At 49.3% G+C, this 22844-nt stretch overlaps 1 protein-coding gene across 5 annotated transcripts; it reads right to left on the bottom strand.

Moving 5' to 3' along the window:
• Positions 1-20: 20 nt before the first annotated feature.
• Positions 21-22427, bottom strand: ITGA10 (integrin subunit alpha 10). 5 transcript variants are annotated; one of them, XM_021003756.2, is made up of 30 exons: positions 22191-22427; positions 20661-20772; positions 20234-20343; positions 19974-20065; positions 19607-19721; positions 19221-19348; positions 19000-19148; positions 13127-13277; positions 12768-12933; positions 12361-12434; positions 11957-12101; positions 11380-11528; positions 11050-11193; positions 10715-10915; positions 10097-10227; positions 9692-9858; positions 9449-9591; positions 9193-9306; positions 8793-8878; positions 7901-8042; positions 7513-7605; positions 6675-6751; positions 6441-6530; positions 5864-5948; positions 5583-5696; positions 4958-5038; positions 4704-4817; positions 2587-2682; positions 2199-2312; positions 21-1742 (listed from the first exon to the last, which is right to left on the bottom strand). In XM_021003756.2, exons 1-30 carry the CDS (start codon positions 22240-22242, stop codon positions 1680-1682), a joined length of 3498 nt encoding a protein of 1165 aa, XP_020859415.1. In that variant the 5' UTR covers positions 22243-22427; the 3' UTR covers positions 21-1679. The 5 variants fall into 5 exon arrangements, 4 of the variants coding, with proteins under 4 accessions (XP_020859415.1, XP_078011049.1, XP_078011050.1 ...); XM_078154923.1 differs by lacking the exon at positions 22191-22427 and adding an exon at positions 20844-21447; XM_078154924.1 differs by lacking the exon at positions 22191-22427 and adding an exon at positions 20844-21447 and having other exon boundaries at positions 7513-7602.
• Positions 22428-22844: the final 417 nt, after the last annotated feature.

Raw genomic sequence — 22844 nt, 5'->3', positions numbered from 1 at the left:
GAATGTGGCCTGAACTGGTATTCTTTTAAACACAACTTTATTTGTTTCAATCAAATGATGCCCAGACACTGAGATGGATTGTTGGCCCAGATCAGCTGGAGAAGCAGAAGTACTAACCAAGATGATGATCCTCTGCCGTGCTATTGTGGATGGTCAGAGGAAGAAGGAAGGAGATGACAGTGAAGGCAAGAGGGGTAGATAAAGATATTTCAAGATGGCTTAGACACCCAGGAGCCCCACTGCCCTCAAGGAAAGACTATGGGACAAGTGCTATGGCTACTGACCATCTTATGTTTTTCCCTTTAACTGGTGTGGGAGTGTTCAAATGAGGTGGGACATGCAGTAATAGCTGATTTAGTCGGTCTCCAGAGTCCTGTCTCCAGAGTCCTGTCTCCATAGCAAATGGTTACTCATTTATTAAGAGGAAGCCCACCCCCATGGCTGGCTAAGAAGGAACAATCTGAGGGGAACAGAGGGAATGAAAGGTAAGTTTAGGAATCCCTCTGGCCGGCAGACTACTTCTAACAAAGGAGCCCTCTGACGGGCGGCTGGGGGCTAGGGGGAGGGTGGCCTGGGTGCCCTGGAAACATTTCCCAAGGAGAAAACTAGGCTGCACAAACAACACTCCCAGAGCAAGTGAGGGCTTGCTTCCTAGTGACTTCACTCCACCCACTTCTACTTCTCCCTGGGGGGCGGACCTCACTCAGTCCAGTCCAGTGGTGCTCCCTGCCCTCTAGGGTAGGGGGTTGCTGAGTAGCTGGCCAGCACCAAGAACCTATCACCACCCTGGATTTTGGGAGAGGACCCCCATAAACGGCCAGGCAGGAATGCGACATTTGTGTCTGCCTCCCACATTGCATCCCAGCCGGTAGGGAGCTTGGCGATCCCAGAAACAGCCACGTGGAGGCTCCTGGCCCCCAGAAACCACGGAGGCAAGCCAGGCTTCACTCAGGGAAAGGGGGAAGTGGGCGAAGCAGGGGGCAGCCCGGCCCCCCCCCCCAGCACCTGAGGGCTGGCTCGGGTTTCAGGGGGGTGTCAATCTGCCCTTCTAAAGGCTCTTCTGTTCCTTGGCCTCGCACAGAACGTCTCTTGTGGCTTTTTCCCCTCCCTCCTTTCTTCCTGTTGACTCTCCATCGGGCTCTCTGAATCACTAGACTCCACAGGAAAGCAGCAGATGTTGACTTTACTTCGGTGAAGCCCACGTCAGCTCCTCCGGTGGGGTGTCGGGGAGGAAGGCACGAAGGTGAGGGGGTGGGGTAGGGATGAGGCTAAGCCCTATCATTTCCAAATGGGGTGGGGATGAGGGGAGAAAAAGAAAAGAGAGAGAAGTCTCGCCCAGTCCGGAGGTCTGCGCAGAAGTCTTTTGACTCCAGGGAACCCTGGCCCCTGGGAATGGTAGAGAAGAAGCTGCCAAGCAAAGGCTGTGGTGCCGGCCTCATGAGCAGGATCACCAGGGAGAGACGGGGCACAGACGGGCTGGGAAGGACTGTGGTGCCAATTTTTCTTGCCTGAGGCTGGGCCTCAATTCTTGACAGAAGTATTCCCTAGGACACAGAAGTCAGACTGGGGTGCAGAGTCTGGAGGGGAGGACCATGGGACTCCTCTTGTCCCACCTGGGCTCTCATTCAAGTCTCTAGGAACCACTGCAGAAGAGCCATTCAGGGGGTCTTCTTCCAGCTTCACTGATCCACTTTCTCATTTCCATCTTCTTCAGGTGCTTTCTTTCGGGCAAAGAATCCAAGCTATACCGGAGAGGTGATGAGAGCTGTTATATTTCCCAAAGTCTTCCTTTACTCACAACCTTGGGGCATGACCACAGGCTACTTTCTTATTTGAGAGAATGGTGCAAAATGCACAAGTCTACCCATCAGCTACCCAGACCTTTTCCTCTGCTTCTGCCCTATCCATTAAACCTTAGACCCCTAGAGAGTCAGCAAGGTACGTTGCAAAGAAGGCTGGATTTGGAGTTTGAGAACTTGAGTTGAAATCCTGTTTCTGCCACCTGTGTGACCCTGGGCCAATCATTTAACTTTTAGGGGCCTCAGTTTCCTCACCTGTAAGGTGAAGGAGTTGGACTATTTGGCCTCAAAGGGCCTGGCAGCTCTAAACATGATCTTGTCCTCCTGTCTTCTTGTGATCCCCTACACACCCAGAAACAATCTCCCCACCCCTCCAATCTCCCACAGAACAGTACTCACCTTCCAAAGGCAAAAAACTATGAGGGCCAATAATAAGAGCCCTCCTAGGACACTGCCAATCAGAATCCACAATGAGACAGGAACATGGTGGGCCTGGATGACCTCCAGGAGGCTCTGGGGGAAAAGGACATCCTTCTTTTCTGAATCCCCCAGCTAGTCCTCCCCACCCACTATTCTTCATGAGCCACCCCAGGCAGACCCAACAACAGGGGGATAAGAAGCCTCTCCAGAAAGGGATCCCTAAGGGAGCAGCAGAAGAATCCCAGAGATTTGGTTCCTATGACTCATTTACTCACTGGGTCACCAGGGTAATACACTGCAATGAAAAAACTCGGCCATTCCCTGCATTGTATTCAGAGCACCAGGCACACAGACCCCCTGGACTCACCTCACTCCACTGGGTGGCCTCTGTCAACTGCAGGACACTGCCCTCCTCAACCTCCAGTTTAAAGATGCTGACCACAGTCACAGATTTGAACTTGGCCTGTGGGGACAGGAGGTATGAAAAATATTAGAGTGAGGGGGTTATGGTCTGCAAGTGAGGCAGAGATGGTACACGGCTCCCTGAGTGTCAAGAATAGGCTGAGAGGCCCCAAATCTACTGGATCCCTCAATGTCATAATGAAAGGAAGAAGAGGAGGGAGGAGAAGAGAAATGACATCATGGAGGGAAGGAGGAAGAGGGATGGGACAGCCAGCCTAATTTTCTTAAAACACTGCTTTTTATCATCCCATTCATTTGCCTACTCAAGACCAATAATGACTTTCTCTGCTTCCTGTTACTACGTCCAAAGGGACTCCATCATCTAGTCTTATTTGATTATCCAAATGTATCTCACCCTGCTCCTTCTCTCTCTCTCTCTCTCTCTCTCTCTCTCTCTCTCTCTCTCTCTCTCTCTCTCTCACACACACACACACACACACACACACACACACTGCTCCAGACAAGCAGGCCTTCTCCCTCTCCCACACACACCATTTTCATTCCCACTTCTCTGCTTCTGCTTACAGTGAAATACGCCCCCCATCCAACCACTGCCACCACTAATGCCTTCCCTTCTTTAGACCCTTCTTTGAGGCCAATTTTAAATCCCACTTTCTGTGACTACCTTAGTTAATATTTATCCCCCTTTTCTATGACATTCTATTGCCCTCAGAACATAGTTTAGCACCAAAGTTCAGTTCCAAAGTGGTGTCTTCCCAGCTTGATACTGTAAATCCCCTTTGAGGACAAGACCCTATCTTATACTATTTTTCTATCTTCTAAACTGCCTAGCATGGGGTGTTGGACTTGGAACCAAAAGAGACCTAGGTTTGAGTCCTGCCTGCCATACATTTGTTGTTTGACCTTGAATATAGTGTGAACTCCAACTTCCTCATCTGTAAAATGGGGATGATTATATCTCTAGTATTTGCCTTATAGAGTTATGAGGATCAAATAAGAAAATGTAAAGCATTTTTAAATCTTAAGGTACTATGTCAATGTCAACCATTATTATCATTAGAACAGTAAGTACTCAAGATGACAAAAGATGGAAATAGTCAATGTTGAAAGAGCTGTAAAAAGGCAGGCCCACTAATATACTATAAATTGGTCAAGCAATTCCAGAAAGCAATTTAAAACTATGATCCATATCCAGAGGTCAATGATACAATGAAAGGTCACAAAGGCACCAACATGCTTATAATGGCACTTTTTGTAGTAGCAAAGAATTGGAAACAAAGTAGATGCCCACTGATTTTTAAATGGCTAAGCAAATTGTGATATATGAACACAATGCAATATTAATTTGCTATGAGAATAAGTGACCATGAAGAATACAGAGAAGCACAGGAAGACATATAACTGATGCAAAATGGAGTAAGCAGAACCAGTTAAAAAATATACACAATGACTACTGTGATGTAAGTGAAAAGGGCAACAAAAAATTGAAACTGAATGTTGTGAAATGGTAACGACCAAGCTTGGCCCCAAAGAGGAGAGACGAGAAAGCATCTCCCTCCTTCTTTGCAGAGGTATGGGATGCGGTTCACAAGGTAATGCCAGACTTGGTGGATATGTTGGTTAGTTTTGTTCTTTTTTATTCTTTGTTAAAAGGGTTGGCTCCCTTGATAGGTAGGGAAATCCCTTGATCTATTGGGAAATGAAGGTGTTTAGCAGCAAGAGATGTGGGATAAGAACTGCATAGGGATTGGACCGGTGATCTCATTGGTGTGGGGAGCTCCCAGGGAGAAACTTCCTTTTATCAATGCAGGTTGACATCTTCTCTGTAGCTCAGTTGTCTAGGGCACTGAGATGTTAACTGACCAAGGCCCAAAGTAGATAGACAAGTGTGTTAAAGGTGAAGTTCAAGGCCTGGCTTCAAGGCCAGCTCTCTATAGATATCACTGAAAATGTAAACTAGAGAAACAGTAGGCGCTTAAGAAGAGCTAAGGAAATGGTTGCTGGGGAAAAGGAGCAGCTCCAGAAGGATGGTATGGTGGTGAAAGGCTAACACTGGCTCACCCTTCGGAAGAATTCATCGTGGATGAGCCTCAGGAACTGCACAGAATGCTGGGACCCCCGTGGCAGGCGTCCAAGGTGGCACCGCACCACCTGGCACCGGGTGTTACTGCCATTCTACCAGGAGAAAGAGGTCAGTCCCCGAAAGATGAAGGATTTCCTCCCTCCTCCCTCCAGTACCAATCCAAGGCTCCCCATCACCTTTCCAGGATTTCTGTTTCTGGGGTCTCCCCTCCCCACTTGCCAGGGGCTCATACCAGGCGGCTGATGTATCGCAGGTCCTCGGAATGTACAGGAGCTATGGAGGGCTCGGTCAGGTTCTGCACCATACAGCTGGCCTGGGAGAGGTAGGGGTGTGGAAGGGGAGGCCTCACTCAGACCACACACCAATGCCACAATGTCTACCCCCAGATGACCCTTTCATTATTTCCCAATCACAGGATGAAGGGACAAGAGGAATCATCTAATCCAACTCCCTCATTTTACAGATGGGGAAACTGAGGCCCATAGGGGTGAAGGGATTAGTGGAAGCCCATATAGGCAGGATACAACCTCCAAAGCCAGAGTCTTTTCCACTGTTCCATGCTGCCTCCTTTGCCTAGAAAGGGCCTGTGCTAAGCCTTCGGTCTAATCTGAACTACCCAAGATACCCTCATGAAAGTCACCCATTTCCTTCAAAATTCACTCCTTATTCTGCCAAGTTTAAGTGTCAACTTCAGCAGACACACCGGTGAGGGCAGCACGTAGGGTTTGTGACCCAGATAGAGAAATTGTGGAGAGCAGGAGTGCCCTGGAACTAAGGACCAAGAGAAGATCATAGAGGCAAGAAGGGACCAGGGCTTCAAAGAGGAGGGCATCCAAATGCATACATTTCACACTTACATTGTCAGTGATAATCTGGGACAGGGACAGGAAGTAACTGCCCCCATGGGCCACAGCTGGAAAGAAGGCAGAAATCAAGAGGCCACTGATGGGATAGCAACCAAGGTTCTGTACCTGATGTAAGTGAGAAGGAGTGAGATTGTGGAAAGGAAGAAGAGACAGCTCACTCTCCCCCTACCCACAACATATTTGTAGACGCCCAGAAAGAGAACCCCCTCTACCAACCCTCCTACCCTGTCCAGCACTCCACCCCCTTTGCCCTGTGCCCTCCTGTCTCTCACCCTGAGAGTGGTTTTGAACTCTGGACCAGGACCCTCAGGGAAGGTCCAATATGGGTGAACCTCATATCGGTGCAGAGTGGACTCACTGCAGGGTCACAGGCACGGATACCAAATCGGGAAGCACGAGGTGTTGACCATGCCACAGACATAGGGAGCAGATGGTCAGCACAGAGAGACTGAATCATGGGAGGAAGGGCTGGGACAGGGACACAGATATGGGGAGCAACCAAATACTACACAGAGAAACCAGGAGCACATGAAGCACGTATGGACACATATGATATGACATGAATATATTGCTAACTTCATAGCTGTAGCTGCAGGCCTCCTCATCCTCCCACCCCCACCCTAACCATCTCTCTTGTCTCTGACTAGAGCCTTACTCCTGGGAGAGCAGAAAGGATGGGAGAGAGGAAGGGACACAGAATGGGTACAGTTCAGAGTCAAACTTCTTGGGTGTAAAAGGTTTTGGAGAAAGTAGACCATGGCAGAGGGAGTGACGTGACAGTCGGGAGGTCTGGGAGTCAGGGCTGCCTAGCCAGGGGACCAGAGGGGTGGGCAGGGTATTGGGCCATACCTGGAGACCAGGAGCTCTGGCTCATACTGGATGTAGGCAGTGGTCTGGGCCACGTTATCATGCAGTGTCTCATTGGACTCCAGGCTGTTGCTGCAGAGGTAAGGGGAGAGTCACAACCTCTAGCTCCTGTGCAGAGACTTCTTCCTGAAGACTCCTCTAACATTGACCCCCTCTTCCCCTGCAGTGAAGGCTCCCCTAAGACAGGGCAGAGAAAAGAGGGGCCCAGATTCTTACCTGGTCGCGGTCAGCCTCACAAGGGCTTGACTCAGGATGGAAGAGCAGCTGAATTCAAACTCCAAGAGGAAAGTCACCTGGGTTGTGGGCAACGTGATCAAAGGCCATGAGGTCCAGGGCCACACTGTCATCCTATTTCTAATTCTCAGCTTTCAGAGTGCTAACTTCTGGGCTGCGAAAGTCCAGAGTGTGGCCCAAAGATCCCCCGAGAGCCACAGGGGTCCCTCGAGATTAGGGGGTCTTAACTTTTTTCATGTCATCAATCTCTCAGGCAGGGTGAGGAGACCTATGGACCTCTTCTCACCATCATCTTTTCAAATGCATAAAGTGCATAGGATAACAATGGAAGTTAGAGTTTAATTAAAGATGTATTTTTTTCCCATACAAGTTCAAGGACCCCCTGACCTCTATTCAGGGATCCCCTGGGAGGGGTCTGTTTAAAAACCTGTGCTTTAGGTCCACCCCAGGTGTTTTTCCCTGGATCCCTGGGGCTTACCTTCATCCCCTGTCCACTCCAAAGGACTTCCTATCTTGAACTCCCCCATTCTACACTCACCCAACATTCCCCATGTCCTCTGCTCCCAACAATTTCCTCATCCAAAGTAGATAGCCATGGCAGCTGGGGGCCCAGAGCATAGAGCTCTAGGCCTGGAATATATCTATCTACATATGCACATACACATACACACATATGTATACACATACATGTATACACACATATATGTGTATATATAAGCTTTTAGCATGGTGCCTAGCACATAGCGTGTGCTACCAATGCATATTCATTCCCTTCCCTTCCTCCAGTGTCCATCTGCCTGCTCCCAGCGCTCTGACTCACCTTGGCTCCGGTCTGGAAAACAGGATGCCCTATACTACAGAGCTGGGCATGTGCGGAAGTGGCTGCACACTCCACCTTGACTGTGGTGTCCTTCTGGGGACAGAGAGTCAATGTGTCAAGGAGACGGGTGTTAGGAAGGCCTCAACTTTAAATCATTCTCTCTCTTCCTCATATCTTTTATTTCCTCCTCCACCTCCGTAAATCCCCAGAGATCCAGGGCCCAGAAGGGTGAGGCTGACCAGGTAGAGCCTGTTTCCTCCATTCTCCCCACCTCCACCCCAAGGGCACCTGAAGGGCAGCGAGACTAGCCCAGTGGAGTTTCTAGCTCCCCATTCTTCTCCCCTTCCTTTCAGGGCTCTGCTCCTACCCCCACCCCCACCCAGGGCACCTGAGGAGTGAGGCTAGCCAGGTGGAGGCTTTTGGAGAAACTGAGGCTCAGGTTAGTATTGTAGGCATTCTCCTTTCTGTTCTCAAGAGTTGCTGACACGAGCACCTTCTGCCTCCCACCTCGAACCACAAACGGCTTTTTCCTGAAAACAGGGTAGGGGAACTAGTCAAGGAGCTGACAGGGGAGCTCCAGGGGTCCCAGAAACTCCACTGGATCATTTAATTCAATCTCACTTTAGAGAAGTTGAGGCCCGGAGAAATGTAAAAGGCTTGGAAAGTTCACGAAATGATTTGGTACAGGAGTCATCCCTAGGACTGTCACCTCCTGACTTCTAATCCAGCCATCATCTAAAACTGTCATATCCTTGAGAAGAGCAAGGGCTTCTCTGTGTCTTTCAATCTCCAAATCCTAGTGCAGTGCCTGGTGCATAGAACGTGTTTAACAAAGAGGCATCCGGGTGGCCCCACGGGTGAGGTGCTGCACCTGGAGTCAGGAAGCCCTACATCCCAAGCACCTGAATGCTGTGTGACCTTGGGCAAGTCCCTTTACCTTGCCCAGCCTCAGTTTCCTCATCTGTAAAAGGAGGATAATAATAGCACCTACCTCCTCAGATATTTGTGAGGATAAAATGTTATATGTCTGTGTATGTACATACACCAACACAAACATATATGTGTACATATATACACACACATATATATATATATACATATACATATATATACACACACATATTTAAAGCAAATTGGAAATCTTAAAGTGCCCTATAAATGCCGGCTCTTATTATATTGTTGACTGATTGACACGCCACCACTCACCCCCTTTCCCCTGCCCTACTCTACCCTGTCCATCCATTTCCCTTCCATTTGGTCCCAGTTTGCTTCTATCACACCTGGAGCCCCGGATGTCCATGTCTACCCGGAGTGCCAGGTCCGTATTGCATTCATTATCAGGCCCACAGTCCTTTGAGAAAGGCACCTAGGGAGAGGGAAAAGGGCATACAGAGGTTCAGCGGAGTATAAAAAGGGCTGGAAGCCTAGGAGAAGCCAGGAAAAGAGGAACTAGGAGAGAGTAGGGGGCAGGGAGATGACCAGGAAGGACTAGATAATTGTCCCAAGATCAGATGTCACGTCACTCTGATGGCTCCCATCTCCTCTCTCTCTCCCCTGCCCCACAACGGGATGGATGGCATGGGGGCACAGGGGTGTAAACCAAGTCCGAATGGAGGACTGGAGCAGGAGGCAGAGGAGTGTTAGAAGCCAAGGTCAGGGTGGGGATTGGCAGTTACTAACCAGCTTTCGAAGGGAAGTGGGTGTGCCTTCATCTAGCACCGGCCTCGGCTTTGTGGTGTTATCTAGCACAAATGTTACAGCGAGGGCCACTGGCCGGAGGTAGTCAGACGCATCCTGAGGAGAGTAAGACCAAGGGTCATAGTAAAATAGGGTCATAGTCCTGACTCCTTTCAGACCTCCAACCATATTCTGCCCCATTGGCCTCCTGGGCTTCCCTCCATTGCCTGTCATCTCCAAGCCTCAACCCCTTCCTCACCAGCACGTGGAAATGTAGCTGCTGACAGGTGACGTTCCCTACGCTGACTCTCAGCCGCCGGGTGGGCAGCCTCTGGCCAAAGCCATCAAATGCTGCCCGGGCCCCAGCTGTCCACTCATCCAGGGAGGCAATGAAACGGACGTCTGGGCAACAGAGTTGGGAAGAAAAGGGTTACGGGCTAGAGGAAGGCATTTGGGACACAGAAGGGATTGTGGGTTACTCATATGCCTAGAGGTTGCTTACAGAAGCGGCGATTCCAGCGGCCTGGAGTTCGAGACGTTACTTGGAAGCAGAGGTCAGCAGTCAAGCATGCAGCATCCTGGCCATGTCTCTGACAATCCCGCTGGACTACACTGACTGCTGGTGGGGTCACAGTTAGCGATGGGGCCAGGTGGACGATGGGGCGGGAGCTGGTGAAGTTGAGGGAAAGACCCCAGGGGTATGGGATAAGAAGTGTATGGGAGGAGACCCTACCAAGACTGCCTCCCCAAGATCTCTAAGACAGATGACCTCCAAAGTGCCCTCTAAAAACTGAGACTCTGTGATTCTATGCCCCATTGTTCCTCCTCAATTTGAATATTAAGTGAAGGACATCCAGGAGCCCCCTCTCCCCAAGAGAAACCTGGCCCTTGACCTCTGGCCCCACACCTGAGCAGTACAGCTGCTCCCTGGGCCCCCACGGCAACATCTACTAGCTCATCCCCATCAAGGTCCAGTCGTCCATCCACACTTCGGCCAAAGTAGCTGAGTGGCTGAGGCATGGAGGCAGCTGAGATGCGCTGGGAGGAGACATGAGACAAGAGACTGGGGTGAAGTCTCTCAGACAATGCCTCACCCCTCACCTAGCATTCTTCTTTCTGGCTCTCCTCTAATCCTCTCATGAACCACTATCAGGAGTGGGGGGGGGTCACAAAAACATCCCCCATATCTCTCATGGCACCGCTCCCCCTGTACCTCACCAATATGTCTGCCCCATCTCCACCCAGGTTTGAAGAAGGTTTAGAACCAGATAATCTCAGGGAAATGACACAGAGTCAGTATTTACAGGGATCTGAATGTAGGTTCTGAAAGAGTGGGGTTCTAGGCCTCAATCTGACCTCAGCTAGCTGTATAACCTTGGTAAAGTCACTGTCATCTCAGTTTCCTCAACTGTAAAATGACAGGGTTTGACTCAAGAACCCCCAGATATTACTGAGCAGTGCAGGTTTGAGTATTACCAAAACACACCCCTCCTCCCCGATATAGAGTTCCTCTGGCTCCTCTAACCTGTGCAGGGTGGGGTCGGATGCCATCCTTGGTCCCGTGATAGAGGTAGAGCGCTCCTCTGTGTCCATCTTCGAGGGGTGCTCCCACAGCCACATCTGCAAAGCCATCCTGGTTGAGGTCAGGCAGGGCACCCATTGCAAAGCCAAAGCGGGAATCCTGGGGCGGCTCTGGCTGCAGCGTTCTCCAGAGGATCAGCAAGGGCTGTAGGAAAAGATGATGGTCTAAACGTCCCAACCCCACAGATGGGCCTCATTGGTGTCTCTTCTTCCCCCCTCCAACCTTTCCCAGGCATTAATGTCTCTACATTGTCTCCAGTGTACTCTAACCCTACTCACTTGGCCCACGAGGTAGACATATACTCGTCCTGTCTCCCGATACTGGGGTCCCAGGTACATAGGGGCAGCCACAAGCAGAACATCAGTCACCCCATCACCATCTGTGTCCAGGGGGCAGAGTTCACTGCCAAAGTAGGAACCAATCTGGGATATGGGGAAGGAAAAAGAGTAACCCTGAAAAACCCTCAAGAGTGGGAAAGAACCTGAAACCCAGTGGCTGAGGACCTCCCCCGCAACGGATGGATCTCAACCCTAGTAGACATCATCACAGAGTTCTCCATTGGATGGCGACTCTCACCCCCGCATACATGCCTCTTGCCACATCCACACCTGTTCCCCCTGGAGGCTCTGGGCAACATTCATAGTTCCATCTTTCTTGATCTGGAAAGCTATGACCTTTCCACGATGCTTAAACCGAGGGGCTCCAGAGAGAAACAGCCGTCGTCCCCCCAGGAGGATCAAGGAGGAAACTGAATAACCTAGAAGTGAGGTGACAGGGGTGAAGAGAAGGGAAGGAAGGCAGGGAAAGATCATGGAGTTAGGGTAGCCAGGGAATCAATAGAGAAGCAGAAAACTTTAGTAATTTAGGAAGAGGATTCAAAAAGCAAATGGAGGGGTCTTTAAGTGATATATCCCATGAGGTAATCGACTTAACACTCTTTTTAAAAATTCAATTTTATTTTCAGTTCTGAATTCTTTTCCTCTCTCCCTCTTCCTTTCCCCCCACATTGAGAAGGCAAGAAAAACAAAACCCATTACAAAAATGTATAATCATGCAAAATAAATTCCTACATTAGCCATGTCAGAGAGGGACAGAGACAGACAGAGACAGAGAAACAGAGAAATACACTTCAATCTGCTCTTGGGAGTCCATCAGCTCTCTATCTGAGATCCACCTAACACTCACCCAGGTAGGCAGCATGATTCTGTAGAGCAGAAGGGAACTCATTCTCCAGGGCCGTCCGGGGGGGAAAGAGGCGGTGGCCTTCCTTTAGCCATAGCACTGAGCCCCCCCAGTCATAGGCCCCCACCATTCCAAACAGGATCCCATCCTGTGGGAATGGGGAAATACTGAGGAGTCATCGGGATTACTGAGGAGGCAAAGGGAAACTGAGGGAAAGGGTAGCTGAGGGGGCCTGGGAAATTCACCTAGAACCTTCACCCTTCAAAGAAGAATTCACCTAGGAGGGATAAGGTCACTGAGGGCAGAGTTAGCAAGAAAGAGACTCACTGGGCAGGTGAGGTTAGTGGGGCTGAGGCTGCCTGGACCAGAGGCTGGTGGGGGGATGCAGCAGCCACAGAATATCTGACCTTTAGCTGGTGAGCAGAGAAGCCGATCTGAGACATCTCTAGTCCAAAGGAGCTTTCATTCTCCCCATGAGAACCTGGGGTAAGAAAGAAAATCAGGAGAATAAAACGAGACAGAGACAGGGCCGAGGCCAGGATGGTGATGCATCCAATCTCCTAATTCTCTCAATCTCCGTTTCCCTGACTCAAATGTCAGTTCCCATTAAACTCATTCTTTTCAATGCTTTAAAGTTAAAGGAAGTCAGCTCAGCATCGGGAACTTCCTAATTAGAGCCACCGTAGCTTCATGGTAGAGGTTTTCACATTGGGGCTGTACAGGGATGTTGGGGAGAGACTCAGGCTCTAGAGTAGGGGCTGAACCAGAGGATCTGGGAAGAAGATCTTTCAGACTCTCAGATTCTACATCCTACCCTCCAGTCCAAAGATGCGGTCCCCTAGGGCATCCACGATGTCAGTCAGCGCAGCCTCATCTGTGACGTTGAAGAAGAATCTCTCATTCGGATCACTAGCGATGGCCCTGATTTCCTGAAGGAAGGAGCTAGGATCACGTTGCCTTCGGATGTAGTGACCCAGGACCTAGGTGAGATTACAGATCTAGCTGGAGTGGTAACGGACGGTGGGGTTTTGGGGGCCAGTGCAAGGAATGCAAAGCCAGTGTTTGCAGACATGTGAGGTGGTATTAGCAGTCAATCTCCCTTTTTTTTCATAAGGAAGTCCCCCCTCCCTGATATCTCCACTTTCTCAACCCCACCTCCCCATTGTTTCTTACAGCAATCCCATATCGGGTCACGCTGCCAGCCTCACAGGCCTTGAGTGCTGCTGGAAGCTCCTCCCCATCATGTGATTCCCCATCTGTGACAACAATCAGCAACCGGGCAGCCTCTGGCCGGCCCCCTCGAGAGGGACTGAATCCTTCTGTGCTGGGGTAGGAGGGAAGGAAAAGAAGAGGTGAGACACTAGAGTCTTCTGCCTCACTCCTTCGACACACATACACACATTCCAACCTACGGTTAACTGGGAGAAGGAGACAGGGGCCGAAGGAGTCAATGAGTCAGTGCCATTGCTTTAACTCTTACTGTATACATAACAGGTACGACGGAGGGAACCAAAGAGAGGAAGACACAATCCCTACCTTCCAGGGAGCTACAATCTAGCTGAGAATACAGGAGTCATACCTGGGGATGGGTCTTCCCTCTGTCATACGCAATTAGCTACCAAGCCCTACAGATTCTCCCTCACCTACATCTCTCTACTCCGCTCTCTACTTTCCATTCCCACTGTCCTATCCCACAACAGGCCTCATGATCAACCTCTCGACATCATCTCCTAACAGGCCCTCCCACCTCCACTCTTTCCCCTCCATATCCCCCTTCATACCTCATCAGATTAATATTCTTTCTGCACAAGACTGGCCAAGTCAATGCCCCCAAAGATTTCAGTGCTGCTATAGAAGGCCTATTCTGTTGCTGTTGTTGTGTGTTGAGCTAGATGGCACAGTGGACAGAGCACCAGGCTTGAAGTGAGGAAGACCAGAGTTCAAATCTGGCCTCAGAAATTTACCAGCTGTGTGACCCACGGCAAGTCACTTAACCCTGGTTGCCTCAGTTTAATCTATAAATGGGTTGGAGAAGGAAACGGCTAACTACTCCAGTATCTTTGCCCCAAATGGGGGTCATGAAGAATCAGACACAACTGAAACGACATGCACAAGACTGGCCATGTGGACCCCTGATGCCCACTGCAGAAGGCCCATTCCTAGCCCCCAGCAATTGTCTGCTGGCCCACTGCAAAGATTCAGGATAGTCCAGTACAAGAAGTAATGAACAGTAGGCGCAAAAAGCTATCCTGTTGACTCTGTCCACAGGCTGCTTTAGATTCTGGTGACTGGCTGAAGAATCAAATCAGGAATTCAGGGGATGAACAAGCTTAATAGCAGGTTTGGATTTTGTTTATTCGTGGAGTCCCACTTCCATGGAGAGAGGAGCCTACGGGCTCAGAGAAAGCTACAGAGAAATGTTTTAGCATCCAGCCAAGGCCATGAGAACGGACTCCTGTCTCAAGGAGTGCAGGCCCAACAAACTTACAAAGGAGCCGGGATGAGTCAAACTGTCTCCCACTTCCTTTGCACTCGCAACCACTTACAATGCTAAAAGATCTCAAAATGAGATCTAGGAGCAAAGATCACTGCCCTAAAATGCCTGGGAAGTAAAGAAAATCGGTGAAATGTTACTGATGCAAGTCAGAGATGAGACTTTTCTATTTTTTATAAAGAAAATGCAAAGCCATCTTCATTGCTGCCCACCCATAAATTGACACTGACACTGTAGGCACTTTTTTTTTTTAGGCAATTAGAGTGAAGTGACTTGCCCAGGGTTACACAGCTAGTGTCAAGTGTTTGGTCTGAGGTCAGATTTGAACTCAGGTCCTCCTGACTTCAGGGTCGGCCTCGCTGCCCCCAGGTACTTTCTCAGACAGCTAAGTGGGGGCCCACATCAAGACAAAGACCTGAGAATTTACAGTACTTCCTGTCTTTAGCCTTCCTCGGTTGGCTGTAAAGAATATCTTGAGTAATCTTATTTAGAGATGTAAGTTTTATGCATAGGTTCTCTTTTTTTTCCTTTCCTAACTAACTAACTAAAATTTACTAACAAAAATCTTCCATTTACAGTGGGTAGAAGAGGAGCTGGAGGGAGGGAGAGAGTTTGGAACTCAAAATTTTAAAAAATTAATGTTAAAAGTAAATAAAATTTTTTTAAAAAACCAGCCATTTAGTGAGACATTTGCTGCTTAATGTAGGATACAAAATGGTTAGAACTTGACCAATTTTCATTTTTGTTCCAATGAAAATCTTATGGATCTAGAAAACAGCGATAATTATCCTACCTAGTTAGGTTCTAGCTGCTTTGCCTAGGGTTACTGGCCCTCCATGATGTGAGGTCACCCTAGCTCCACAGTCCAATCATACAGTACTTTCCCTCTAGCTGTGTCCCTAGAACATGCCTGGCACCATCCTATCCCAGTGCTTTAGCTCAGTTTCTTTCCTACCTCTGGAATGTCTCCTCTCCCTACTCTGTTTTCCCTGTTCTGGGTTCTCTTCTCTTTCAATATTCTTTCTCAAGGCACTTAATAAATGCTTCATGAGACTGATTGGTGGTGATTTTATCATCTCCGTTGGGTTCAATGACCATCTTTATCAGGGGATTCCCAAATGTACACATGGTATTACAGATTGAAAGCTACAAGAAATCATAAAGGTTGAGCCCAACCCTCTCATTTTACAGAGGAGAAAACTGAGGCTCAGAGGAGTTAAGCGATTTATCGAGGTGAACGGTATTAAGTACCCAAGGTGAGATTCGAACCCTGGTCTTCTGGACTCCAAGTTAGAAGCTCTCTCCACTATGCCATATGAAGTCCTCATCCCTCTCCTAACATTGTCAACTACCTGATGGACATCTCCCCCTTGAGGTCACGTGGGCATCTCAAACTCAAGGTATCCAAAACAGAACTCAGTATCTTTCTTCCCAAACCCACCCCTCCTCCTAGTTTCTCTATTTTCGTCACCACTATCCTTCCAGGCACCTAGAGACAAAACCTCAGATTCATCTTAACTCTTCGCTCTCCCTCATCCCCCATGTCCAATAAATTGCCAAATCCAGTCAATTACACCTCCACAACATTTCTCCAATTCATCCCTTTGTCTTCATTCAAACAGCTCCAGGGGTCTCTGGGATAAAATATAACTCCTCTTTTTTTTGTCCTTAAAGCTTTTCATAATCTGGCACCAGCAGATCATTCCAACCTGAGATAGGCACTAAGTGTTCCAGTCAAATTGGCCTACTTGTTCCCATACATGGCATCCCATCTTTCGTCTCCATGCCTCCACAGGGGCTGATCCCCATGACTGGAATGCTGTCTCCTCAATGAGACCTCTCCTGATCTCTCAAATTAGTAATGGTCTTTTACTTGAAGACTTCACATAGTATATTGTTATATACCTCTCTAGTCCATCGGTCATCTATGAGATGGATTTATTTGTCTATGTATTTCATCTCCTTCCCAGATTGTGATCTTTATGAGAACAGGGACCCACTGATTAAAGCTTTGCATTTTCCCTACCCCTAGAAGAGTGCTTTGCATACAGTAGACATTAAACATATGTTTGTTGACTGAAACGCTAGACAACTTACTAGAGAAACTTACACAATGTACTAAGAAGTGGAAATGCTATAGTATATTAGTACTGAGAGGATACAAAGGGATGGGCTCAGGAGCTGATCAAGGAAGATTTTCTGGAAGAAATTAGTATTGAGCCAAATTTTGAAAGAGGGAACTGAGAATACAAATTTTGGGAGAAATAAGGGAGTGCGATGAATATCTGTCTCATCAGTCCCTAGTTTATTAAATCCATTTTTTGTCCCCTTTAAAAACATCAGAACACTGACACAGCTTCAGCCCTATAGCTCCTGTCCTGTTTGCCATAGTACCTTAAAGATCGCTGACGAGTTTTTGGCAACTTAGCAAACAGTTCAGCATCTCTCACCTATCCTCCTCCCAAAGTCCTATTTCTGTTGAGAGCATTGCCTTAGATCCTAGTACTCAGGTTTGTAGCTTCAGCTTCACCTTTGACTCTTCCTTCTCCAATCCAATGTGAACTGACACATCTCGCCCATACTTTGCTTTACACCTTCCCAGCATCTTTCATACGAGGCACCTCCTCTCAAATCACCATCACCATCACCGCATTAGTTCAGCATGTCATTGACACTCACCTGCACTATTATTATTATTATAGCTTCCAAATCAGCCTCTCCAATTCCCGCCTCAAGTAACTTCCAGAATACTCTTTCTAAGACACATACCTGACCATGCATGTCATTCCCTTGCTCAAAAACCTATTGTTTCAATGATCCCATAAAACTTCTTGGCCTGGCGTTCAAGGCCCTCAGCAATCTGGTTCCAACCTACCTTTCCAGACTCATTTCACATTATTCCCCTTCAAGTTCTCCACCTTCCAGTCAAACTGGACTAATAGTTCTTGAACTCAGCATGACATTTCCAAGCTTTGTGCAGTCCCAAGAGCTAGAATGTGTCTGGAATGTGCCACTCCCTCTTCCTTTCCCTCTTTCAGATTTTTTTTTTTGGCTAGGCAGTGGGGTTAAGTGACTTGCCCAGGGTCACACAGACAGTATTATGTGTCTGAGGTCAGCTCTGAACTCAGATCCTCCTGAATCCAGGGCTGGTGCTCTATTCACTGTGCCGCCTAGCTGCCCCTTCTCTTTCAGAGTCTTTATCTCCCTCCCAGGCTCAGCTCAGGTGTCATGTGTTCTGTGGAGTCTTCCCTGAAGCCACCAGCTACCAGTGCTAGGCCTTTGTCTGATTCCTCCTTTGTCCAATTCGATTCCGGGCATATAGCATTCTTTCTAATTTCATCTGTGCACATGAATAGAAGCCCTTTGGCAACAGGGCTAGTGCAGTTCTGTCTCTGCATCGTTAGCACCTAGCACAGTGCCTGGCACGTAGTTGGCTTAACCTATATGTGTTGAATTCCATGTTCCTCGACAAAGGAAACAGAAATAAAACAAGATTGAGGAAGCTCTGCATTTTTTCTGCCACCCATTAACACCCTCCCATCCTCCACAAACAGTACATCTATCCCCTTCTGGTTATTCTTGCCTCTAACCCATATATATATATTTAAGCCCTTCTTGTTTTTAGCATTTATCATGAGTTTCAGTTGGAATAAGAGGACAAGCCCACCAATCATATTCAACTATTCAAAGGGGCAGTAATATGGAAGATGCAGTGTCAATTTTGGAGAAGGAAGGGGCCTTAGAAGTGATCTTGGTGAAGCTCTTGTTTTTTAGAGTGCAGAGAACTGAGGTGACTTTCCCAAGGTCACACAACTAGTAAGTAGCTAAGCCAGAATCTGAAACTGGATCCTCTGCCTCCACATCCTACGCTCTTTCTTTCTTTTTTCTTTTTTTGGTGAGGCAGTTGGGGTTAAGTGACTTGCCCAGGGTCACACAGCTAGTAAGTGTCAATATCCTATGCTCTTTCCACCAGGTGGTCTTAGACTTGTTCTGCTTGGCCTGGGCAGGGAAAATGAAATTAAAAGGGCAAAAGTTTGCAGAAGGTGAATTTCATCTCAATACACAGAAGAACTGCCCGATACTTAAGAGTTTTTTAAAAATGGGATGGACTGCCTGGTACAGTACAGAGTTTCCCATCACTGGAAATATTCAATCAGAGACTGGACAACCGCTTGTCAGTGAGATAACTGGGGGATTTATATTTTAGGAAGAATGTGGAGTAAATGATCTCTAAGGTGCCTTTCAAATCTATGACTATTGTGGAGGGATCGCACAGATTAAATCTGTCTAGGAGAGAGAAACAGAAAAAACAGCCACATGAAATAGAAACTTAGAAAGGGGAAGGGGAAGGAAAGAATTATTACGATTCCCAATTTACCTTCAATTTGCTTCCATTTCCTTCCCATCCCCGCCCCCAACAAAAAGCATGAGCAAAAGTGTGAGGATGTCCAGTCCATGTTATTCTCTCCCAGAATCCTTCCCAACACCCTACTCTTCCTCACGGCCCTAGGACCTCCCATACCCTCCCTCTATACCCCCTCCCCCACCTCACCAAGCCACCATTATTGCCTGCGCTGTGTGGGTTTCTCGCCCTTCTCTTCGGCTCAGGTTCCTAGCAGCTCTCACAACCTCTTCCTTGGTCCGGAAATCTCCAAGTGACCATTCGTGTACAGCAGTCTCCCCATACTGAACCAGCCCGACCTGCGAGGGACAGCTCTGATGATGCCTCTTGTGTCCGTGCTGGTCCCCCCACGTTCAGCCTCCTCTCCTCACCTGTATCTGTTCGGGGTCAATGAACAGCCTCCCCACCAGTCTACGCAGGAAAGTCTGAACCTCAGCCCAGGGGTAGATGCTGTTGGAGCCGTCCAGGACAATGACCACATCCATGTAGGTAGGGCAGCCTAGATTTTTGAGGCAGGGGAATTGTGAGGCTGAAGGAGTGCTGGGATAGTAGAAAGAACACTGGCTTGGGAATAATAGGATGTGAGCAAAAATCCTCACTTTTCCTCATCTGTAAAATGCAAGCAATAAAACCACCTACTTCACAGTGTTATAGTAAGGATCAAATAGTATTTGCAAAGTGCTTAGCACAGTGCTTGGCACACAGCAGGGGCTTGATAAATGCTTGTTCTCTTCCCTTCCCCCATCCCCTGGCTCACGCTGTGCAGTAGGTGCTAGGCTCCCCCAGGGCCGGAATGAGGCATCCACTTGGGCACAGATCCCAGAGCTGTACACTGAGGTACCGCAGGCACGAGACCAGAGTGGGGCACAGGCCTGGGGAAGGGGAAACAGGGTAGAAATGTCATTCCTAGATCTCAGGGAAGCAATCTCCCTTCTCAAGCCCTCCCCCCCAGAAGGCACAAACACCCCTTGCTCCCCATGACGCCTAATACTGCCAAAACCCCATGCATTGGGTCCTTTCCTACTCTCCATGATATTAACTTCCTGATCCCCTTCCCCAATGGTCCCCTCACCACAGACTCCCCTGATCATGAACTCTCATGATCCCCCTCACTCCCACCTCACCATGAACCCTCCATCCGTATCAGTTTTCAGCAACGACATCCCAAGGTGCATGTTCACAGCCGGACTCGATGAGTTTCCTAATGGGTAGTCGCCTGGAGGTGACAGTGAAGTTGGGGAACACAGGTTTGCGGGTCAAGAATTCAGAGGGAAGGAGTATTTAGGAAGTCATGGGAAGGGAGGCTTATTAGGGGGCAGGGAGGTTGAGGTCAGGAAAACTAGGGTCAGGGTCGGAGGGTAGGAAGGGAGGGGCGTTGTCTTACCCAGGTGGCCCTTGGCACATGAGGTATTGGGCCTCTCCTCCACAGGGCAGAGATACACATCGCCCCTCCTGTCCCCTGAAGGCCCGTCCCAAGGGGCACCCACCAACACCCTGTGGGACAGAGGCGGTGCAAGGAGAAAGCAAACTTTAGAGGGGACCCAATGTCAGAGCCCCAGTTCATTCTCCACTTTGAACAGGAACCTTGAGAAGCGTCCCATTCCTTCCGAAAATAATTGGATGGAAACGCCCTCTTATTATCGTTGGCTCGTGTGGGATAGGTAATCCTGGCCTAGCCCAAGGTCTCCTCTTCTGTTTTCCCACCAGCTTCCCCTCAGTCAGCACCAACGCAATCCCGGTCCCTTTGCCTCCCGTCTTGCCGTGCTCCTTTCACTGTCACAACGCCCCCCGCCCTCCCGCGCTTCCCTCACCATCGATGTCCTCCCCCCACATGCTGCAAGACGCTGTATCCAAACTCTGCCTCCGGGGGCCCTTGAAACAGGCGAGGATGACTATCGTCCAAGTTGAAGGAGGAGCAGAGACCTGGGGGGGGAGGAGGGACGATCAGTCACAAGGTGAGGGCTGGCTAAGGGAAGAGACTGTGAGACACGTACAGCTTGGCCCTCTCCTTGTCTTGTCTGAGGAACATGCGTCTCTGTAACAACGTTTCCATCTGGGTGTCTGGTGGCCCAAGGGTATATCTTCTGCCTTGTGTTTATATCCGGATGTCCTGTTCATCCTGTCTGTGGCCCTCAGCCACAATAACATAGGCAGCTGTGGATTCATTCCCGCCCCCGAAATCTCTTTCACAGAACCGATCAAAAGGGTCAGATCACTCCCTTCCCCCCCCTTCTCCTCCCTCCCCTCACATAACCTGTGAGGCTTAAACAATGGTAGGGGGACGGCAGCTCTCTGTAGCACCAGAAAAAGTCCCCAGCCCCCATGGGGTCCAGGTTTTAGTTTTGAGCCTAAAGGGAAGAAGAAAGGACACTGATATCTGTCTCTCAAGAGTCCTCCATCTGTTTTTACATCTCTCCGTCCGCCAGTGTCAGTTTGTGTTATGCATGCGCACACAGAGATTCCTATGTCTTAGGGCTCAGCCCCGGAAACCTCAGTGGCAATTACTCGGGTGGGGCAGCCTGCCCACACACACACATTTCTCTCTACCCCCACCACAGGGGTCCCAGATCATCACCACTCTTCCGCCTTCCCAGCACTTCAAGATCCCACCCCCCCTAACTACACCCCTGTCCACTCTCTGAATACTTTAGTCCCCTCCCAGGCACCCTACAACATGTCCTAGCTGGCCCCCTCCTCCCTACCCCAACCTCTCTCCAGGTTCACAGCGGGTATTTTGGGAAACACAGATTATAGGGGAAAGCCAAAATCCCCTTAAACCAAGGCTGAACCACCTCCGCCTTTTAGGGTTCCCTCCCTGCTTCCCAGACCATCCCTCCCCCCGACTCCCTTCCTAACAAATGCCTATTCAGAACAAAGGAGACGGTCTTCAGTTCATTCTAGACACTAGGAAGTCAATAGGTTGGGTGGAAACTGCATGTGGTCCACTAGTCGAGTATTCTTAGGCACTCTGGCCAGGGACGCGTCAAGCCCCTAAAAGGGCCCTGAGGGTAAGGGGCCACATGGGAGCACTCTGGGTGTATTCACTGACTGCCCCTGCTCTACTTTCCAGGAGTATGGGAATCAATTCCAGATAACGAAGCACAAGCTTTCACCAGCACTATAGGAAGTCTCTCCTAACATCACCTTGGGAGGAAAGGGAATAATACAGAGTCCACTGATTACGTGGATTCAAAGTCACTTTTCAAAGCCCTGTCCTGAGGGCTCTTACCGGTCGGGTGTCACCTCCCCCGCAAAGGACGTTTTTACCTGTAAGGTCCCAGCCCCGAGCCATCCCACAGACCTCCCTCCCCTCCAAGGCCCAAAGAGTTAACCTCCCTCACCTGCCAGGAGCAACAGGGGTAGAGCGAGGTGAGGGCTGAGGGAGAGCTCCATTCCTGGCTGTTCCTCTGTCTCTCTGAGGAGTCCTCTGTGCTCCTGTCCCGTTCTGTTTTCTTTACTTACCCTCCTGTCCCGCCCCCTCCCATTGGCAGCTAAAAATAAAGTCGGACTGGCCAGGAGGAGGGATGCTAGGGGAAGTTGGAGGGAGCCCCATGCCAAAGCAAGGGGCTGTCTCACTGAGCTTCTCACCCTCCCCTGCTGCCCCCTGGTGGCCTCATTGGGGAGGCCAGGCAGAGACATCTTCCGAAGTTCACCATCTACCTCCCCTCTCCCATTCCTTGTCAATCAGTTTGTCTCTCTCAGTGGAAGGGGTAGTTAGGATTCCCTAAACTGATTTTATTCATCTGGGATATGGAAGGTACCGTACTGACAGAGGCTGAGATCCCTCCCTGCTCCACAAAGCAGGATTCATTCTGTCACAAGCTGTGGTGTGGACCTCAAGCTTCTTCTATTCCTGACTGTGTAGATTAAGAAGCTTGGAATGTCTTAAGAGCAAGGCATGACTCTCACACGTGGCTTGTGGAACCAGTCTCATCACTCTGCAGTTATGCCAGCAAAGAACCGGGATGACAGGGGTCATAGCCTCCCAACGTCCC

This window comes from Phascolarctos cinereus, unplaced genomic scaffold, assembly GCF_003287225.1.
Source record: "Phascolarctos cinereus isolate Bilbo 61053 unplaced genomic scaffold, phaCin_HiC Scaffold_5;HRSCAF=322, whole genome shotgun sequence".
NCBI classification, from domain to species: domain Eukaryota; kingdom Metazoa; phylum Chordata; class Mammalia; order Diprotodontia; family Phascolarctidae; genus Phascolarctos; species Phascolarctos cinereus.
This window is presented reverse-complemented; position numbering and strand designations above follow the sequence as displayed.

What these genes read in the sequence shown, in the direction of transcription:
- ITGA10 (XM_078154923.1), bottom strand. Translation starts at nt 21,015, where the DNA reads ATGAATCCACAGCTGCCTATGTTATTGTGGCTGAGGGCCACAGACAGG. An exon ending in ATGTGCCAAGGGCCACCTGG is followed by an intron (nt 20,066 to 20,233) that starts GTAAGACAACGC and finishes TGTCACCTCCAG; the next exon opens with GCGACTACCCATTAGGAAAC. An exon ending in ATGGACATCCGGGGCTCCAG is followed by an intron (nt 8,043 to 8,792) that starts GTGTGATAGAAG and finishes CCCTGTTTTCAG; the next exon opens with GAAAAAGCCGTTTGTGGTTC.